This window comes from Nerophis lumbriciformis, linkage group LG19 (assembly GCF_033978685.3).
Source record: "Nerophis lumbriciformis linkage group LG19, RoL_Nlum_v2.1, whole genome shotgun sequence".
Taxonomy (NCBI): Eukaryota; Metazoa; Chordata; class Actinopteri; order Syngnathiformes; family Syngnathidae; genus Nerophis; species Nerophis lumbriciformis.
Window position 1 is genome coordinate 23,754,125 of NC_084566.2, and position 17,676 is coordinate 23,771,800.

The window sequence follows — 17,676 nt, forward strand, 5'->3', positions numbered from 1 at the left end:
ATGATATACCAGTTACTATGGTAATCGAATTAGTTACAATGGTAACCGAATTAGTTACTATAGTCATCTAATTAGTTACTATGGTAATCTACGTCACAGCACCTCAGACGAGGCACCAAGCAGTGTGGGCGGGAAGCGTTTCCACAGACGCGGAAGGAGATTTTCACAACAAAGTTCTAAAGCTTAGTGATATATCAGATATATCAGATTGTCGGTGGGTTTATTTTGTACCCTTTGCGTTCATATTTCACTGTTTGTTGCATTTTTGTTGCGTTTCACTTGATTGTAAAATATGTCGATCGAAAGGGGGTGTGACGTTCATATTTTGTCAATAATTAGTGTTTTATCGTTCATAGAAAAATGTAAAATTCCATTACGTTTTTTTAAGGCGGTCTGTCATAACGTTTTTAGCATTCAATCAGACATTATTGTGAGGTTTTGTATTAGTGTTCCTAAAAATAGATATACTGTCCCCCAGACACATTTTTTTCTCTAAATGTAGCCCCCGAGTCAAAATAATTGCCCAGGCCTGGCTTAGATGATGGTCAGGTTGATGAAGTGCGGAGTGGCGGTCGTGAGTTAAATGGTGTTCATTTCAAACAGACACTGACTCTTATTAGCGTGCGTGACTTTGGGGACTAGGAGGAAATATTGTTGCGTTACAAACTTTTGTGTGGTGTTGCTTCCTTATTTGTGATTATTTCAAGCTGATTTCAGACTACTTGTGCATACTAGTGGCATTTGAACTGAATGTGACAGCTTGTCATAATTACAACGGTGAGCTGGATTAAAAAAAAAAAAGTATATTTTGTCCAGAATCTTAGCAGTCTTCCTGAACCGACCCAATTAGGAACCGGTACCCAAAAAAATACAGGTACACGATATACATCCCTAGTTGCCAGTGACATAAATTAAACACAAAATCTACCTTTAAGTACCTTTAAAAGTGACTGAAAAAAAAACTTGAACTTGTAAAAAATTACAAACTGAAATACAAGATGCAGATGATTTTTGTTGTTGATTTTTTTATACAAAATGTGAGTTGTGAATACCAACATGTTGGTAATGTTGTGGCAAAACAAACATATTCCCTAAAAATTGGGTTGGAATAAGCTATGAAAATCCATAACTGAAAAAAGTTTGGAGTCCACCTACTCAGTGGCCTTGTGGTTCGAGTGTCCGCCCTGAGATCGGTAGGTCGTGAGTTCAAACCCCTGCCGAGTCATACCAAAGACTATGAAAATGGGACCCATTACCTCCCTGCTTGGCACTCAGCATCAAGGGTTGGAATTGGGGGTTAAATCACCAAAATGATTCCCGAGCGCGGCCACCGCTGCTGCAAGGGGATGGGTCAAATGCATAGAGTAATTTCACCACACCTAACTTTTTAACTTTATCTACACAGAAAATGTAAAACTACAACAAAAAAATAATTATTATTATTGTGGCTGTAGTTAACCACATCATATTGAGAGCTGTTGATACATGACATCTGATTTATTGTTATTATCATTATCAATATTAAATATCATATTGCACTCTTTGATGTACTTCCTGTTTGGGTCTCATTGGCTAGTGCAGGTGTGCCTAATGTTTTGGCATATTTTATGTTGTAAGGCGGGTTTATTAAGATTAAGTAGGTTATTCGTTTGTGCTTCTTTTTTTCAATCAGTGAAAACACCATAAAGCACACGCATTGCTCTTTTTAAAGCCAACAATGTCTGCTTTGGTTCTGCATTATCCAGATGTTAAAAGGCTGCATCGTGCCAAGAGTGACGCTTGAAGCTTTACCGGAACCAAGGAGGTCGGGCAGCAAGACTGTGAGAAACTTTTATCCCACTTTCCCAGGCTGAGATTTTTTTTTAGTGCTACACGCTATAAAAAAAAAGCCGAGAGCAACATATTCCAAAGCTAGTGATTGTAGTCTCAGGCAGACTTACCTTTCTTGTCGGCCAGCACCGAGCAGCCCAGGCAGAGCAGAGAGGTGAGCGTCATCCGCCAGTCCAGCGGGCGGACGGCCATCGTTTTCGGGACAACGTTACCGAGGACAAGCGCCGAGGTTCTCTAATTCTTGGACGACCAGAAAGACGCGCTACTAATTTTCTCCTTCTTCTCCTTTCCTTTTTCTCTCCACACTCCCAACTTTGACAGCTCCTCCTCCAAGCACTCACTTCTTCACGGAGCAGTTTACGGGCGCGAGGACGAACGACGATGACGTCACGAGAAGGAGCCTCAGGTACGCGCACACACACTCGGAAGCCCCTCCCTCTTCTGCTCTCATTCACTGGACACATAAATAGGCACAGCCGCACAATACAACGCGTTAAAACTGTCTTTAGGAACGTAATGTCTTGTATAAAATGTCTTAAGATGTTTGTCAAGATGTTGTTCCTAAAACATGGTCGATTTCACCAATCAATCAATTCTAAACTCGAAATTTCAAATGTACTTATAGTCATACTTGCCAACCCTCTCGGATTTTCCGGGAGACTCCCGAAATTCAGCGCTTCTCCCGAAAACCTGCCGGGACAAATTTTCTCCGGAAAATCTCCCGAAATTCAGGCGGAGCTGGAAGCCACGCCCCCTCCAGCTCCACGCGGACCTGAGTGACGTCAAGTGCGCAACACCATGTAAATCGTTGGCCAACCAAAAAGTAACCCCAGTACGCTATAGCCAACATTGACCAGGAGATGGCAACAGACAAACATAGATAATAACTCTATTACATTATTCCCCTTTTAGAAATGTATAGAAGTTACTCAAAATAAATAAACAACCCAACCAAAAAATGCAGCAGCTCAAATAAAAAACTGTACTTAAGCGACATTCTTTTTTTTTTTTTTAGTGCTGAACTCTTACCCCTCATTTGTAAAAAAATAACATGCTTATTATACAAACAGTATTTGTACACCTTTAACACAGATTTTTATACTGTCTTCAGAGATTCAGTTTTTTTTGGTGGTACTCGAAACCTTTCTGGGTACCTGCGAAAGGGTGTTCAGCATGGTTAGAAAAATAGTGACAGAGAATAGAACAATGATGGACAATTCAACCCTTAACTCAACAATGAGTAGATGAGTGTTATGTGTGTGTATATGTGTAAATAAATGAACACTGAAATTCAAGTATTTATTTTATATATATATATATATATATATATAATAAAATAAATATATATACAGCTAGAATTCACTGAAAGTCAAGTATTTCTTATATATATATATATATATATATATATATATATATATATATATATATATATATATATATATATATATATATATATATGAAATACTTGACTTGGTGAATTCTAGCTGTAAATATACTCCTCCCCTCTTAGACCCGCCCCCAACCACGCTCCCGCCCCGACCCGACCACGCCCCCCCCAACACCCCACCCCCCGAAATCGGAGGTCTCAAGGTTGGCAAGTATGAACTTATAGTTAGCTAAATGCAATGCATTCAAGTGATAGCCAGCCATTTTTTTTTATTTTATTAAATATTTATTTTGGAAACAACAAACCAAAAATGTTTTGAATCTACATCATGTAAAGACAATCATACTGTAGCTTCTCAATGGTCTCATTTGTAAATAATAATAATACTACATACTAAAATAATACTACAAAAATAAAAATACACAATTTGTGAGTGCAAAAAGGAGCAGGAAGAAGTTAAAGTTTAAGTACCACTGATAGTCGCACACATCATTTAAAGACAATCATACTGTAGCTTCTCCAATACAATGTTCTCATTTGTAAAAATAATAATACTACATACTAAAATAATAATACTACCAAAAAAAAAAACATTTTGTGACTGCAAAAAGGACCTGGAAGAAGTTAAAGTTAAAGTACCACTGATAGTCGCACACACACTAGGTGCGGTGAAATTACCCTCTGCATTTGTGCAGCTCTTTGGGACACTTGTGATTTAGGTATATATAAATATACTTTGATTGATTGATTCATTGATTGACCCTGGGAGGTGAGGGGAGCAGTGAGCAGCAGCGGGGGCCGCGCTCGGGAATCATTTTGGTGATTCAACCCCCAATTCCAACCCTTGATGCTGAGTGCCAAGCAGGGAGGTAATGGGTGCCATTTGTATAGTCTTTGGTATGACTCGGCCGGGGTTTGAACTCACGACCTACCTACAAAGCAGTTTATAATGTCCTGGCGCATCACTCACATCGGATTCTTGATCAACAGTACAATACATGATCACCTGACATTATTCCGTATATTATTACAGGGTATCATAGCTGATTACATCCACATATACCTACAATAATAAACCCACTCATCATGTTATCGAATGTAATTAGTAAAAATACATTACATATTTAAGGCAGTGGTGTGCCGTCAGGGCCAGCAAGGCTGTCTCTGCTGGCCTAACATAGCCAGAAATCATGATCATAAATAAAGATAAAAGTTATTTTTAAATGTACTTTCCCTAAATATCTAAAAGTATTCATATTCTCTTCATGTCATATTATGCTCCTTCCAGCGCGGTTGTTTTTAGGTTAGAGTTTTTATCCAATGAGAATTCAGCTAGCTTATGTTGCCATGCTGTACCAAATCTGCCTGAGGCCTTCAGAATCAACAATGCAGGCGTCTATGCACTGCAAGTGAACGAACACAAACATTTGACAGACAGTTGCGATAGCCAATCAGATCACGAGTTGTTGTCAGTAAGGCCTTTTAGCTGGCCTAAGGCAGATATATATTGTGATGTTATGAGATAGGTAACATAAGAACTCCATTACCCAGCAAGCCACAGTAGTGAAGAGCATGCGCAGTAGCCCCGTTTAGGTTGTTGAATGTAGCAGGATGTTTTTGATGAGCACGCTGTGGAGTAAACTTTAAGAACTCAGCCAACACGACTCGTCTGCATCTTTTATGATTAGACAAGACAACACATATATTTGCAAGGCCATTTTCAAGAAGGATATTTAAAGAGAAACTACATCTTGTGAGATGATGTCGGCCAACCCCAGAAGCTCGAATGGGTTCTATAAGTTGGGAGTTCAGATATTTTATTTCTTGATTTTTTCACGTTTTATATGTTTTTTGCCATTTTAATTTTGACAGTACCACATAAGATATGTTTTGATTGCTGATGTGGGTTTATTGATTTTTAAATGCGCCAGAAAATAACTCGTTTTGTACACTGTTGAGGTGATTTAATACCCAGTAGGGCGTAAATGTGTTTCTGTTTAGTATTTCTCCAACAATGGTCATGTGGTGACATAAATTATGGTATTTTGAGAGGTAGTCATTGGAGACAGGACATCACTGAAGGCCTAGGTGGAAAACACACGGCCCGCCACTGATTTAAGGTATGTTATATTTCCCCCTCTTTGTTGTACCAATTCCATAATTCCATCCTACACACTGATATGCTAAAGGTGTTAAGTATTGTATGTGCATACAGATATATTAAGTTAACATTTCCTCTAAGGTTATAATTATTCTCTTTTGTTTAGAAGAATTGTTGTACACTCTTGAGTAGCAGGTTATAGTTTGCTTTGTACATCATTTGACCTGTTTGCAAATGCACCACCAATCATTAAATTGTAGTGACTTAGATTCTGTGAATAAATGATTTAAATGTTCTCTGTGTCCCACATTATTTATGATTCTAACCACCCTCTTTTGTAACATAATTAGCTTATGTAGTGCTCTTTTGTATTTATTTCCCCTATATTTACTGTATTTACAATAACTATATGGTATCACTAGCAAGCAGTGGAGGATTCAAAGTGATTTTCGGTCCAGAAAATATTTTATTTTATTCATTCATTTTTTATGCTTTGTTGTATATTTTTATATGGGATTTCCAATTCATCTTATCATCTATCATTACACCCAAAAATGTGGTTTCTGTTACTTTGTCAATTGTTTCTCTGTCTATTTGTTTTTTGTTTTACTTCCTCTTCTACTGTTACTGAATAGCTTTATTTTAGTTTTACTGAGATTCAGGGATACTCTGTTTTTGTCAAACCATCTCTTTAATGTGTTAATTTCTTCTGTTATTATTTATATTAGCTTATGTGTGTTCTCCACTAAATAAAATGCTGTTGTGTCGTCTGCAATTAATACTGACTTTAATTTATTAAATCAATTAATTTATTATATTCAGTAAATGCTGAATTTCTTTTGGAGGCCCCCCAAACCCATTCCAATTTTTTTTCACACTTTATTTAGGTTGTCAAACATAATTATTTTAGCATTAAATCAGACTTTATTGTGAGTGTTTGTATTAGTGTTCCTGAAAAAGGAACCTCAAGCACACGTACTGTACAGAAGATTTTTACAGTTAGGTTTACTGTAGCTTTTGGGCAAACGTGTCCATTTCATTAGAAACACGAGCACAGTTCAAGCGCTATGGGTAGTGTCCCGATATTTAAGTCAATAGATATTTGTTTGTGAAAAGTTCAAAATATTATATACAAAACCCAAAACCAGTGAAGTTGGCATGTTGTGTAAATCGTAAATAAAAACAGAATGCAATGATTTGCAAATCCTTTTCAACCTATTTTCAATTGAATAGACTGCAAAGACAAGATACTTAACGTTCAAACCGGAAAACGTTATTTTTTGCAAATATTAGCTCATTTGGAATTTGATGCCTGCAATATGTTTTAAAAAAGTTGGCACAAGTGGCAAAAAGACTGAGAAAATTGAGGAATGCTCATCAAACACTTATTTGGAACATCCCACAGGTGAACAGGCAAATTGGGAACAGGTCGGTGCCACGATTGGGTATAAAAGCAGCTTCTATGAAATGCTCAGTCATTCACAAAAAAGGATGGGACGAAGGTCACCACTTTGTGAACAAATGCGTGGGAAAATTGTCGAACAGTTTAAGAACAACATTTCTCAACAAGCTATTGCAAGGAATTTAGGAATTTTACCATCTACGGTCCGTAATATCATCAAAAGGTTCAGAGAATCTGGAGAAATCAATGCACGTAAGCGATGATATTACGGACCTTCGATCCCTCAGGCGGTACTGCATCAAAAAGCGACATCAGTGTGTAAAGGATATCACCACATGAGCTCAGAAACACTTCAGAAAACCACTGTCAGTAACTACACTTTGTCGCTACATCTGTAAGTCCACATTTCAAATTGTTTTTGGAAACTGTGCAACAAAGAGGAAAATAACCATTCGGATTGTTTTAGGTGCAAAGTTCAAAAGCCAGCATCTGTGATGGTATGGGGGTGTATTGGTGCCCAAGGCATGGGTAACTTACACATCTGTGAAGGCGCCATTAATGCTGAAAGGTACATACAGGTTTTGGAGCAACATATGTTGCCATCTAAGCAACGTTATCATGGACGCCCCTGCTTATTTCAGCAAGACAATGCCAAGCCACGTGTTACAACAGCGTGGCTTCATAGTAAAAGAGTGCAGGTACTAGACTGGCCTGCCTGTAGTCCAGACCTGTCTCCTATTGAAATTGTGTTGCGCAATGTACAGCGTAAAATACCACAACAGAGACCCCGTACTGTTGAACAACTTAAGTTGTACATCAGGCAAGAATGGGAAAGAATTCCACCTGAAAAGCTTAAAAAATTGGTCTCCTCAGTTCCCAAATGTTTACTGAGTGCTATGCTACGACAGAGATGGCAAGAATGTGTGGATATCCTGCGACACTCAAAGCAGATGCATTTCCAACGATAAAGTCAAAGAAATCTGCCGCCAGACCCCCATTGAATCTGCCGGAGTGTATGAGCTATTCAGGGACAAAGGACCTCGGTAGCACGGCAAGCAATGGCGGCAGTTTGTTCCCGCAGACGAGCGAGCTAAACCCCCTGGATGTCTTGGCTCACACCGTCCCTTATGCCACCGAAGATGATCAAGAGAAGAATATCGACCCTAGCTTTCCTGGCCTGCTGACATCAACTCCAAAACTGGACAGATCAGCTTTCAGGAAAAGAGAGCGGATGAGGGTATGTCTACAGAATATATTAATTGATGAAAACTTTATTCATTACTCGCGGTTTTACGTAAATTATTATACATAAACTGTGTTTGCCAATAATTTAGCTTAAAAACATTTATTTTTTTCAATCATTCGAGTACATTCGGGTAGTCTTGTGTAATGCAGTATTTTGTGTCTATTTAGGTATGGTTAACCTGAGTGCTGAAATTGTGGAAAAATATATGTTCTTAGCGCGCCTGAAATGGGCTGTCTGCACTCTCAAAGTGCATGTTGTTGCCAAATGTATTTCATATGCTGTAAACCTAGTTCATAGTTGTTAGTAATTATCTTATCAGACAGTGTTAAGCCACTGAAATCTGAGTCTGAATCCGAGCTAATGTCGCTATACCTTGCTGTTTGTTTGTATTGGCATAACTGTGTGACGTCACAGGAAAATGGACGGGTGTATATAACGATGGTTAAAATCAGGCACTTTGAAGCTTTTTTAGGGATATTGCGTGATGGGTAAAATTTTGAAAAAACCTTCGAAAAATAAAATAAGCCACTGGGAACTGATTTTTAATGGTTTTAACCCTTCTGAAATTGTGATAATGTTCCCCTTTAAAAGGAAAGGCCACGCGACACAGTGGTAAAAATGCCCCTGTGCCAACTTTCTTGCAATGTGTTGCTGCCATTAAATTCTAAGTTAATGATTATTTGCCCCAAAAATTATGTTTCTCAGTTTGAACATTGAATATCTTGTCTTTGCAGTCTATTCAATTGAATAAAAGTTGAGAAGGATTTGCAAATCATTGTATTCTGTTTTTATTTACGAATTACACAACGTGCCAACTTCACTGGTTTTGTACAAACAAGGTCAAAAAGGTACTAAGAATGTACTTAAAAATACAAACAAAAAAACCCAGATGATGAAAAAATATAAGCATGAAACAAATATATTATATTTTGCTTCAATTTAGTACCGGTATGAGTTACTATATTGGCTTGTAAAGATATATTTATGCGAGTGAATGCTCATTTTGAAAGTAAGCAGTAAGGTACGCTTCTTCGTCCAAACGGGGGCTGAACAATGACAATGGTAAAAGGTGAAAATAGAACTGTCTGCCATCCAGTGATAAAAGTGCATGCCGTGGGTTTTCAGTCATAGCCAGCACAGGATGGCTAAGTTCGAAGGTCAAATGAGTACATGTTCCTTATTTTCAGGGCCAGTAAGTCCAGTAAAGCAAGACTCCTATTAGGCCGCCGAGTGGAGCAAAAAATGTTTTCATATGACGGTATGGGGGTGTGCTTTAAATGTCTGTTCTGCATGACAAGGCAACATCTCAACATGTGCATTTTTTTTTCTTTTTTTGAAGAATGCTGTTTGGAAAACCACAGACACAAATTATCAACAAAAAATATCCTAAAATCACAGCTGAGGTACATTGTGGTTATCCACCACCAATCTGGATTGATGTAACTGCCTTGTCCAACTCAGGCTCCAGCACATCTTCAACATGAGCCTTAGGCTGCAGAAAGTCCCCACACTGTGGAAAACCTCATGCGTGGTCCCCATCCCCAAGTGCACGCGACCCCGCATGTCGAAGGACTACAGGCCGGTGGCTCTAACCTCCCAAATCATGAAGACCATGGAGAGGTTGGTCCTGGAACAACTCCGCCCTACAGTCAAGCCCCACCTGGACCTATTCCAATTCGCCTACCAGCCCCGACTGGGAGTGGAGGACGCAGTCATCTACCTGCTGAACCGAGCCCACACCCACCTAGACAAGCCTGCGAGCAGTGTAAGGATCATGTTTTTTGACTTCTCCAGTGCTTTCAATACCATACGGCCTGGGCTACTGGGTGTGAAGTTGGAAACGATGCAGGTGGAGGCCCCCTTGGTGTCTTGGGTTGTTGATTACCTGACTGACAGACCACAGTACGTGCGACTGCAGGACTGTGTGTCTGACAGGCTGGTCAGCAACACCGGGGCCCCGCAGGGCACAGTCCTCACCCCCTTCCTCTTCACCATCTACACCACCAATTTCCACTATTACTCAGAGTCCTGCCACCTTCAGAAGTATTCTGATGACTCTGCGGTAGTGGGGTGTATTGAGGATGGTGATGATGAGGAATACAGGGCACTGGTGGAGGACTTTGTCACATGGTGTGGAAAGAACCACCTCCAGCTTAAAGGCCTACTGAAACCCACTGCTACCGACCACACAGTCTGATAGTTTATATATCAATGATGAAATCTTAACATTGCAACACATGCCAATACGGCCGGGTTAGCTTACTAAAGTGCAATTTTAAATTTTGCGCGAAATATCCTGCTGAAAACGTCTCGGTATGATGACCTCTGCGCGTGACGTCACGGATTGTGGAGGACATTTTGGGACAGCATGGTGGCCAGCTATTAAGTCGTCTGTTTTCATCGCAAAATTCCACAGTATTCTGGACATCTGTGTTGGTGAATCTTTTGCAATTTGTTCAATGAACAATGGAGACAGCAAAGAAGAAAGCTGTAGGTGGGAAGCGGTGTATTGCGGCCGGCTGCAGCAACACAAACACGGCCGGTGTCTCATTGTTTACATTCCCGGAAAATGACAGTCAAGCTTTACCATTGGCCTGTGGAGAACTGGGACAACAGAGACTCTTACCAGGAGGACTTTGAGTTGGATGCGCAGACGCGGTACCGTGAGTACGCATGCAGCTGTGGCTTCCAAACATTTGATCGCTTGCCCGTACGTGCGTGCCGCTATGTGCATGTCACGTATGTACGTAACTTTGGGGACTTTGGGGAAATATATGTGCTGTATGAACTTTGGGGAGGTGAACGGTACTTTGGGCTGTGGGATTGAGTGTGTTGTGCAGGTGTTTGAGTTGTATTGGCGGGTTATATGGACGGGAGGGGGGAGGTGTTTGTTATGCGGGATTAATTTGTGACATATTAAATATAAGCCTGGTTGTGTTGTGGCTAATAGAGTATATATATGTCTTGTGTTTATTTACTGTTTTAGTCATTCCCAGCTGAATACCAGGTCCCACCCGCCTCTCACAGCATCTTCCCTATCTGAATCGCTCCCACTGCCCTCTTGTCCTTCACTCTCACTTTCCTCATCCACGGATCTTTCATCCTCGCTCAAATTAATGGGGAAATCGTCGCTTTCTCGGTCCGAATCACTCTCGCTGCTGGTGGCCATGATTGTAAACAATGTGCGGATGTGAGGAGCTCCACAACCTGTGACGTCACATGACGTCCTGATGACTTTTTCCGCCGTCCTCACCACTCTCTGGAGAGACTTCCAGTCTGAGGCATTGCAGGCTCCAGTCCAGACATATGTAGAATATATTTATATTATTTATATTTTATATATTGTATATATAATATATTACATATATTATATTATTTATTATTATTTTTGTCTATTGTGAGCGAACTGTGGTGCTGAATTTCCCCCAGGGATCAATAAAGTACTTTCTATTCTATTCTATTCTATTCTAAAACACAGGAAGGCATTATGATTACAGATTAACAGATCACAGCATATCATATTTGATTAGTGTGGCACTAGTCCCTCCCATCATGTCAAATATTTGATGTGTTTTGATTGTGAGTACACGCACAGCCACACGCTCATTGTTGACATTTAACAACTCATTGAGCGAGCTTTTTTAACCGTTTCCCCGCCTAACCTCGTGCTCTATATAGCGCTTGTCAGGGCATGTTGTCGCCACGCAACCTGTCAGCTACACACCAAACACCTCCAGTGGTTGATAATGAATGAATCAATGAATGAATAAGGCTGCCATCATGCCATCGGAATCCAACCTCAAAATGTGTGGTGTAACACCTATGAGTGAGGTGGGTTTCAGGTGTACTTTGCATTGTGGAAAAATCTAACCATGACTCCATTAAAATAACAGTGGAAATATCAAGTGCACGGTGTGGGAATTTCCAGAATTAGCATGAAGTTTTTCTTTCATTTATTATTATAAGAATTTAATTTTCACTCCTCCAGGCCCCAAAATGGTCATTTATTGAAAAATGTTACATGAAAGTATTTTCCCCATGCACTCACTTTCATGGTATCACTTTTTTCAACATTACACTTTTACCAGCTGGTCCCAAGAGGATCCTTTATTTTAAAAAATACATAGAAGTATTGCATCAAATATTTTCTGCAACTTCTGACTTAACCATTGATATATTTTTAAAAATATTGTTTTTATTTTTGTTGTGTTTATTTATTACGGTCTAGCTCCATCCTATCTTGCTGATTAATGTCCCGGCCATAAATCTGCATTCTAAGAACTCCGGCTTATTGGTGATTCCCAGAGCGCCAAAAAAGTCTGCAGGCTATATAGCGTTTTCTATTTGGGCTCCAGTACTCTGGAATGCCCTCCCGGTAACAGTTACAGAAGCTCGGTAGAAGCATTTAAGTCCCATCTTTTAGACCTGTTGATCTGCTGTCTCTCTTTTCTGCTCTGTCCCCCTCTCCTGCGTGGAGAGGTTATCAGGTGACCACAGCTGTTCAAAGTCAGGACCCAGGGTGCACCACTCATCTGTGCATCAGTTGGGGACGTCTCTGCGCTGCTGACTTGTCTCCACTCAAGATTACCCCTTGCTGGCCCCACTATGGACTGGACTCTCACACTATTAACTAGACCCACTCGACGTCAATTGCACCGGTCGCCCGGTGCAATCTCCAAGGTTTCTCATTGTATCCCATTGGGTTGAGTTTTTTCTTGCCCCGATGTGGGATCTGAGCCGAGGATGTCATTGTGGCTTGTGCAGCCCTTTGAGACACTTGTGATTAAGGGCTATATAAATAAACTTTGATTGATTGATTGATTATTTGTTATAAGAACCCCTGGGGAAAAACACAAACTATGCAATATCTTCCAAACAGTAGATGCAAAGTGAATACAAAAATATTTGGGATTTTTTACAGCCTGAATGTTAGGTCCATAATTGATAACATTTGTTTTGATGCATTGTCATTTTTGGAGCAAAAGAGATATAAATATATATTTTTATTAAAGCCTATACAAAATGGTCCCTCTGAGTTTTATTACATTGTGCATTGTTATGCCATTTTTGTCATAAGAACCCAAAATGTCTGTGGAAAAATGTGATGTATATACTTTTTAAAGAGTATATGCATATGTTCTATTATTTGCATGAGAGGCAATATTGACATTTTAAAAATAATACTAGTTAACAAATTGTGGCCAAGTTTCATATAATTAGCCTTAAAACAGAGTGACGAATTGAGTCAAACAGTCAGAATGTCCATGGTCCCTCAAGGTGCCTTTAGAGTTAGTAATGCCACGAGCATAGCAGTAAAAATGAATTAAGTTTTAAAGACTCATAAATTAAAAATGTTGTCTTGTTTATTACCATGAGCACATTTGGTGACCCAAATTTAATTGCACCAAATGAGGAACAAGGGAAGTTAGGGAACACAACCACTAATGGTCAGACTTCCCAAAACTAGTGCCAGGACTCTTCCAGTAAAGGCTCGTCCTACATCCCTGTCCAAATGTACCCAAAAAATAACCACATCTAAGCAGACATTGAAGTATACCGTGAAAGCATCGTCAGATTCGGGTTTCATTCCTCTTTTTGGGAAGTTATATATATTATTATTATATAATTATATACTGTATATGTAATATGTAAATATTACATATGTTATATTGCTACTATGGTACAATTTTATTTTACTTAATACCTGCATTATCTTTTCCATCCTTATCATTTTCATCCTTTGAAACTGAGCTACTGTGTGGAACAATTTCCCTTGTGGATCAATAAAGTTTGTCTAAGTCTAAGTTATATGGCACTAATGTGTTCTGAGGGCCTTTTTGGGGGTTCACAAGCTGATGGCTGGCAGGCATTACGAGCCATGAAACACCGCCATCGTGTGGCTGCTTTGTTTATTGCAGGCTGTTGTTGAGGTTCCGGGTGAAACAATTAAGCTTTAAAACAAAACAAATTTTAAACATTGGTGTTGTTTTCCTGCGTTTGTTTGAACGTGAAAGTAGTACACCCGCTAAGGGGCATGTTTGCATGATATCTGGGAAATAATTAATCAATCAAAGTTTATTTGTCCTTAAAAAGCCCTTAATCACAAGTGTCTCAAAGGGCTGCACAAGCCACAATGACATCCTCGGCTCAGATCCCACATCAGGGCAAGAAAAAAACTCAACCCAATGGGATACAATAAGAAACCTTGGAGGGGACCACAGATGTGACTTAATATACTGTACATTTGGAGTTTTAAGTGACAAAACACAGTTGCAAGCTCGACAAGAAAACAGTAAATTACAGTGAACATAATATGTTTTAAATAAAGTAATTGGCATAGTATTTTACTACGAGTGTGCTATGTTACAGTTAATTGGTGCAGGAAACTAAACAAAATATTGTGAACAAAAATGTGCAGAATCACAGTTTATTTTGTTGGATCGATCCCAGTATGCAATTACATGCATGGGGTAGTGTAACAAATTATTATATGTAAACATCGATATATCAAGCACAAATGATTAGGCCAGTGTTTTTCAACCTTTTTTGAGCCAATGCACTTTTTTTGCGTTGAAAAAATTCGTAGGCTCACCACCAGCAGAAATCATTAAAAAACAAAACTCAGTTGACAGTAAAAAGTTGTCGTCGCAATTGTTGGATATGACTTCAAACCATAACCAAGCATGCATCACTATAGCTCTTGTCTCAAAGTAGGTGTACTGTCACCACCTGTCACACCACGCCGTGACTTATTTTGAGTTTTTTTGCTGTTTTCCTGCGTGTAGTGTTTTAGTTCTTGTCTTGTGTTTCTATTTTCGGGGCTTTTTCTCTTTTTTTGGTATTTTCCTGTAGCAGTTTCATGTCTTCCTTTGAGCGATATTTCCCGCATCTACTTTGTTTTAGCAATCAATAATATTTCAGTTGTTTTCATTCTTCTTTGTGGGGACATTGTTGATTGTCATGTCACGTTCGGATGTACATTGTGGACGCCGTCTTTTGCTCCACAGTAAGTCTTTGCTGTTGTCCAGCATTCTGTTTTTGTTTACTTTGTAGCCAGTTCAGTTTTAGTCTCGTTCTGCCTTCCCTAAGCTTCAATGCCTTTTCTTAGGGGCACTCACCTTTTGTTTATTTTTGGTTAAAGCATTAGACACCTTTTTACCTTCACGCTGCCTCCCTCTTCCCGACATCTACAAAGCAATTAGCTACCTGCTGCCACCTACTGATATGGGAGAGTATTACACGGTTACTCTGCCGAGCTCTAGACAGCACCGACACTCAACAACAACACATAATTTGCAGATTATAATTACTCATTTGCAAAAATATTTTTAACCCAAATAGGTGAAATTAGATAATCTCCCACGGCACACCAGACTGTATCTCACGGCACACTAGTGCAGTGATTTTCAACTACTGTGCCACGGCACACTAGTGTACCGTGAGATATTATCTGGTGTGCCGTGGGAGTTTATGTAATTTCACCTAATTGGGTTAAAAATATGTTTTACAAACCAGTAATCATAATCCACAAATGTGCCGTTGTTGAGTGTCTGTGCTGTCTAGAGCTTGGCAGAGTAACCATGTAATACTCTTCCATATCAGTAGGTGGCAGCAGGTAACTAATTGCTTTGTAGATGTTGGGAACGACGACAATGGTTTGCAGGGAAAAAGGTGTCTAATGCTTAAACCAAAAATAAACAAAAGGCGAGTGCCGCTAAGAAAAGGCATTGAAGCATAGGGAAGGCTATAAAAAACTAAAACTTAACTAGCTGCAAAGTAAACAAAAACAGAATGCTGGACGACTGCAAAGACTTACGGTGTGTGGAGCAGACGGCGTCCACAAAGTACATCCGTAAATGCCATGACAATCCAACAAAATAGGAGCGCAAGACAATAACTAAAACACTACACACAGAGTGATGTGACAGGTCATGACAGTACACCTACTTTGAGACAAGAGCTATGTTGATGCTTATGGTTTGAATTCATATCCAACAATTGCGAGAACGACTTTTTATTGTCAATATCGGCTGAGTTTCATTTTTTAATGTTTTCTTTGGAATTTTTTCAATGAAAAAAAATGTGCCTCGGCTCAGAAAAGGTTGAAAAACACTGCACTCGTGTGCCGCGGCACAGTGGTTGAAAAACACTGGAGTAGGCTATGCTTCACGCCACAATAAATCTGCCTAGCAACACGGCGGGTACGGGAAAACGTGTGAAGTCACGTGGCCAGAAATCGCCGCGTCTACGAGATGCGTTGAAAATATGCATTTACCCGGTGTCTGGTCGTTATTTTCTTACGGAAACATGACAAAACAGTCGGCGCTGTAAAGACCAATCGGAACACACCGGAGCCTGAACGCAGCACATCTCATCTCTCATGCGCGAAATCAGAGCGCAGGCGTGAAAGTGGAGAAGAGGAGGAGGAAGAGGAGGCGGCCAATCTTTGCGCAGACTGCCTGCAGCCCGGTGGTGGTGATGATGATGATGATGATGATGATGATGCTGACGCTGGTGCCTCAATGGAGCCCGTGATGTAAATAAGGATGGCGAGGGCAGCGGATGGAACATGCCGCCTTATCTGTGCATGACATCGGGAGCATCTCTCTCTGCATGCCCTTCGGAGCCGCGCACAGACGCCTTGATGCCTTTTGTTTGACACCGGAGCCAAAGCGAGACGCGGGCAGCCTCTCCTCACACACACAAAAAGATCAACTCATAAAAGAAGAAGAAACCACTCGGGATATAAACGGGTCATTATGACCTTAGTAGCCTTCTCTGCAAGGACACCATCGGATTGCGTTCAGGCGGCAGCTTTCTGCTTGCATCTTCTGCTTTGGATCTCCTGCTCAGTGTCTGGAGAGGAGCAGCATCACTTCAGCGTTGAGGTAGGAAGACACAGCCCTTCCCTTCGCTCCATGCAGCGTCTCCATAAACAATGTAGAGCACAACATTGTCCATAAGTAACCCAGACAGGGTGGAGGTGTGGTGGTGTGATAGCACGAAGGCTGGCCTAATGCATCCATTGATGATGAAGTGATAGGCCACACATGCTGATGGAGCGGATTAGCCATTCACACAGCACATGCCAGTTGCATAACAGGATTGTCTTCTTCTTTGGTGTTTTGAAATGTAACATCACACTCGTAATCCTCTGCACATATGAAGAAACGCAGAGGACGGCGTTCCCTCACACACATCCATTATTCAATGTGATGATTGCAGATAGAGGGTTATAGTGTCTTTTGAATAAACGAAAGGGGAAACGCAGCCACAGCGGCGAGGCTGGCGGAGGATAAACAAGGCCGAGCACAGTCCAAGGAATGGGGAGTGATGGACAGATTAACCATAGCTGGAACGTAGCTGATTGGCTGCTGGCGGTGCTGGCGCAGCTGGTTGCCGTGTGAATGGACGCACGGACAGATGGACGGAAGGACACCTGGAAACCTCATGTCACAACATCAATGGGGTAGATACGCCGTATTGACCCCGATATAAGATGATCACTCTTTTTTTGATTCATGTTTTTTAAGACGTTTTTATGATTTCTGGATCAGTACAAGTCAAAATAACTACAGCAAAAAGGATATGCTTCCTAGCTGCTTTGTTGGTAAGAATTATTTTAAAATGAGCATCATCGCTCCTCCTGTGTTGTTAGCTAAATGCTAACAACCTTTGAGACACTGTCAATTTGCACACTTTAATGCAGT

General features: G+C 40.3%; 2 protein-coding genes across 2 annotated transcripts in view; one reads left to right on the forward strand and one right to left on the reverse strand.

Annotated features, from left to right (window-relative positions):
* Positions 1 to 17,676, reverse strand: part of egfra (epidermal growth factor receptor a (erythroblastic leukemia viral (v-erb-b) oncogene homolog, avian)) — a 164,269-nt gene that overhangs the window by 82,351 nt on the left and 64,242 nt on the right. Inside the window, exon 3 of the mRNA XM_061979254.2 lies at positions 1,941 to 2,284. Within this exon, the coding sequence (XP_061835238.2) occupies positions 1,941 to 2,022 (82 nt within the window). The 5' untranslated portion in view covers positions 2,023 to 2,284. The remainder of the gene's footprint in view (positions 1 to 1,940; positions 2,285 to 17,676) is intronic.
* Positions 16,377 to 17,676, forward strand: part of mmp16b (matrix metallopeptidase 16b (membrane-inserted)) — a 59,722-nt gene continuing 58,422 nt past the window's right edge. The window contains exon 1 of the mRNA XM_061979255.2: positions 16,377 to 16,854. Coding sequence (XP_061835239.1) covers positions 16,726 to 16,854 — 129 coding nt within the window. The 5' untranslated portion in view covers positions 16,377 to 16,725. The remainder of the gene's footprint in view (positions 16,855 to 17,676) is intronic.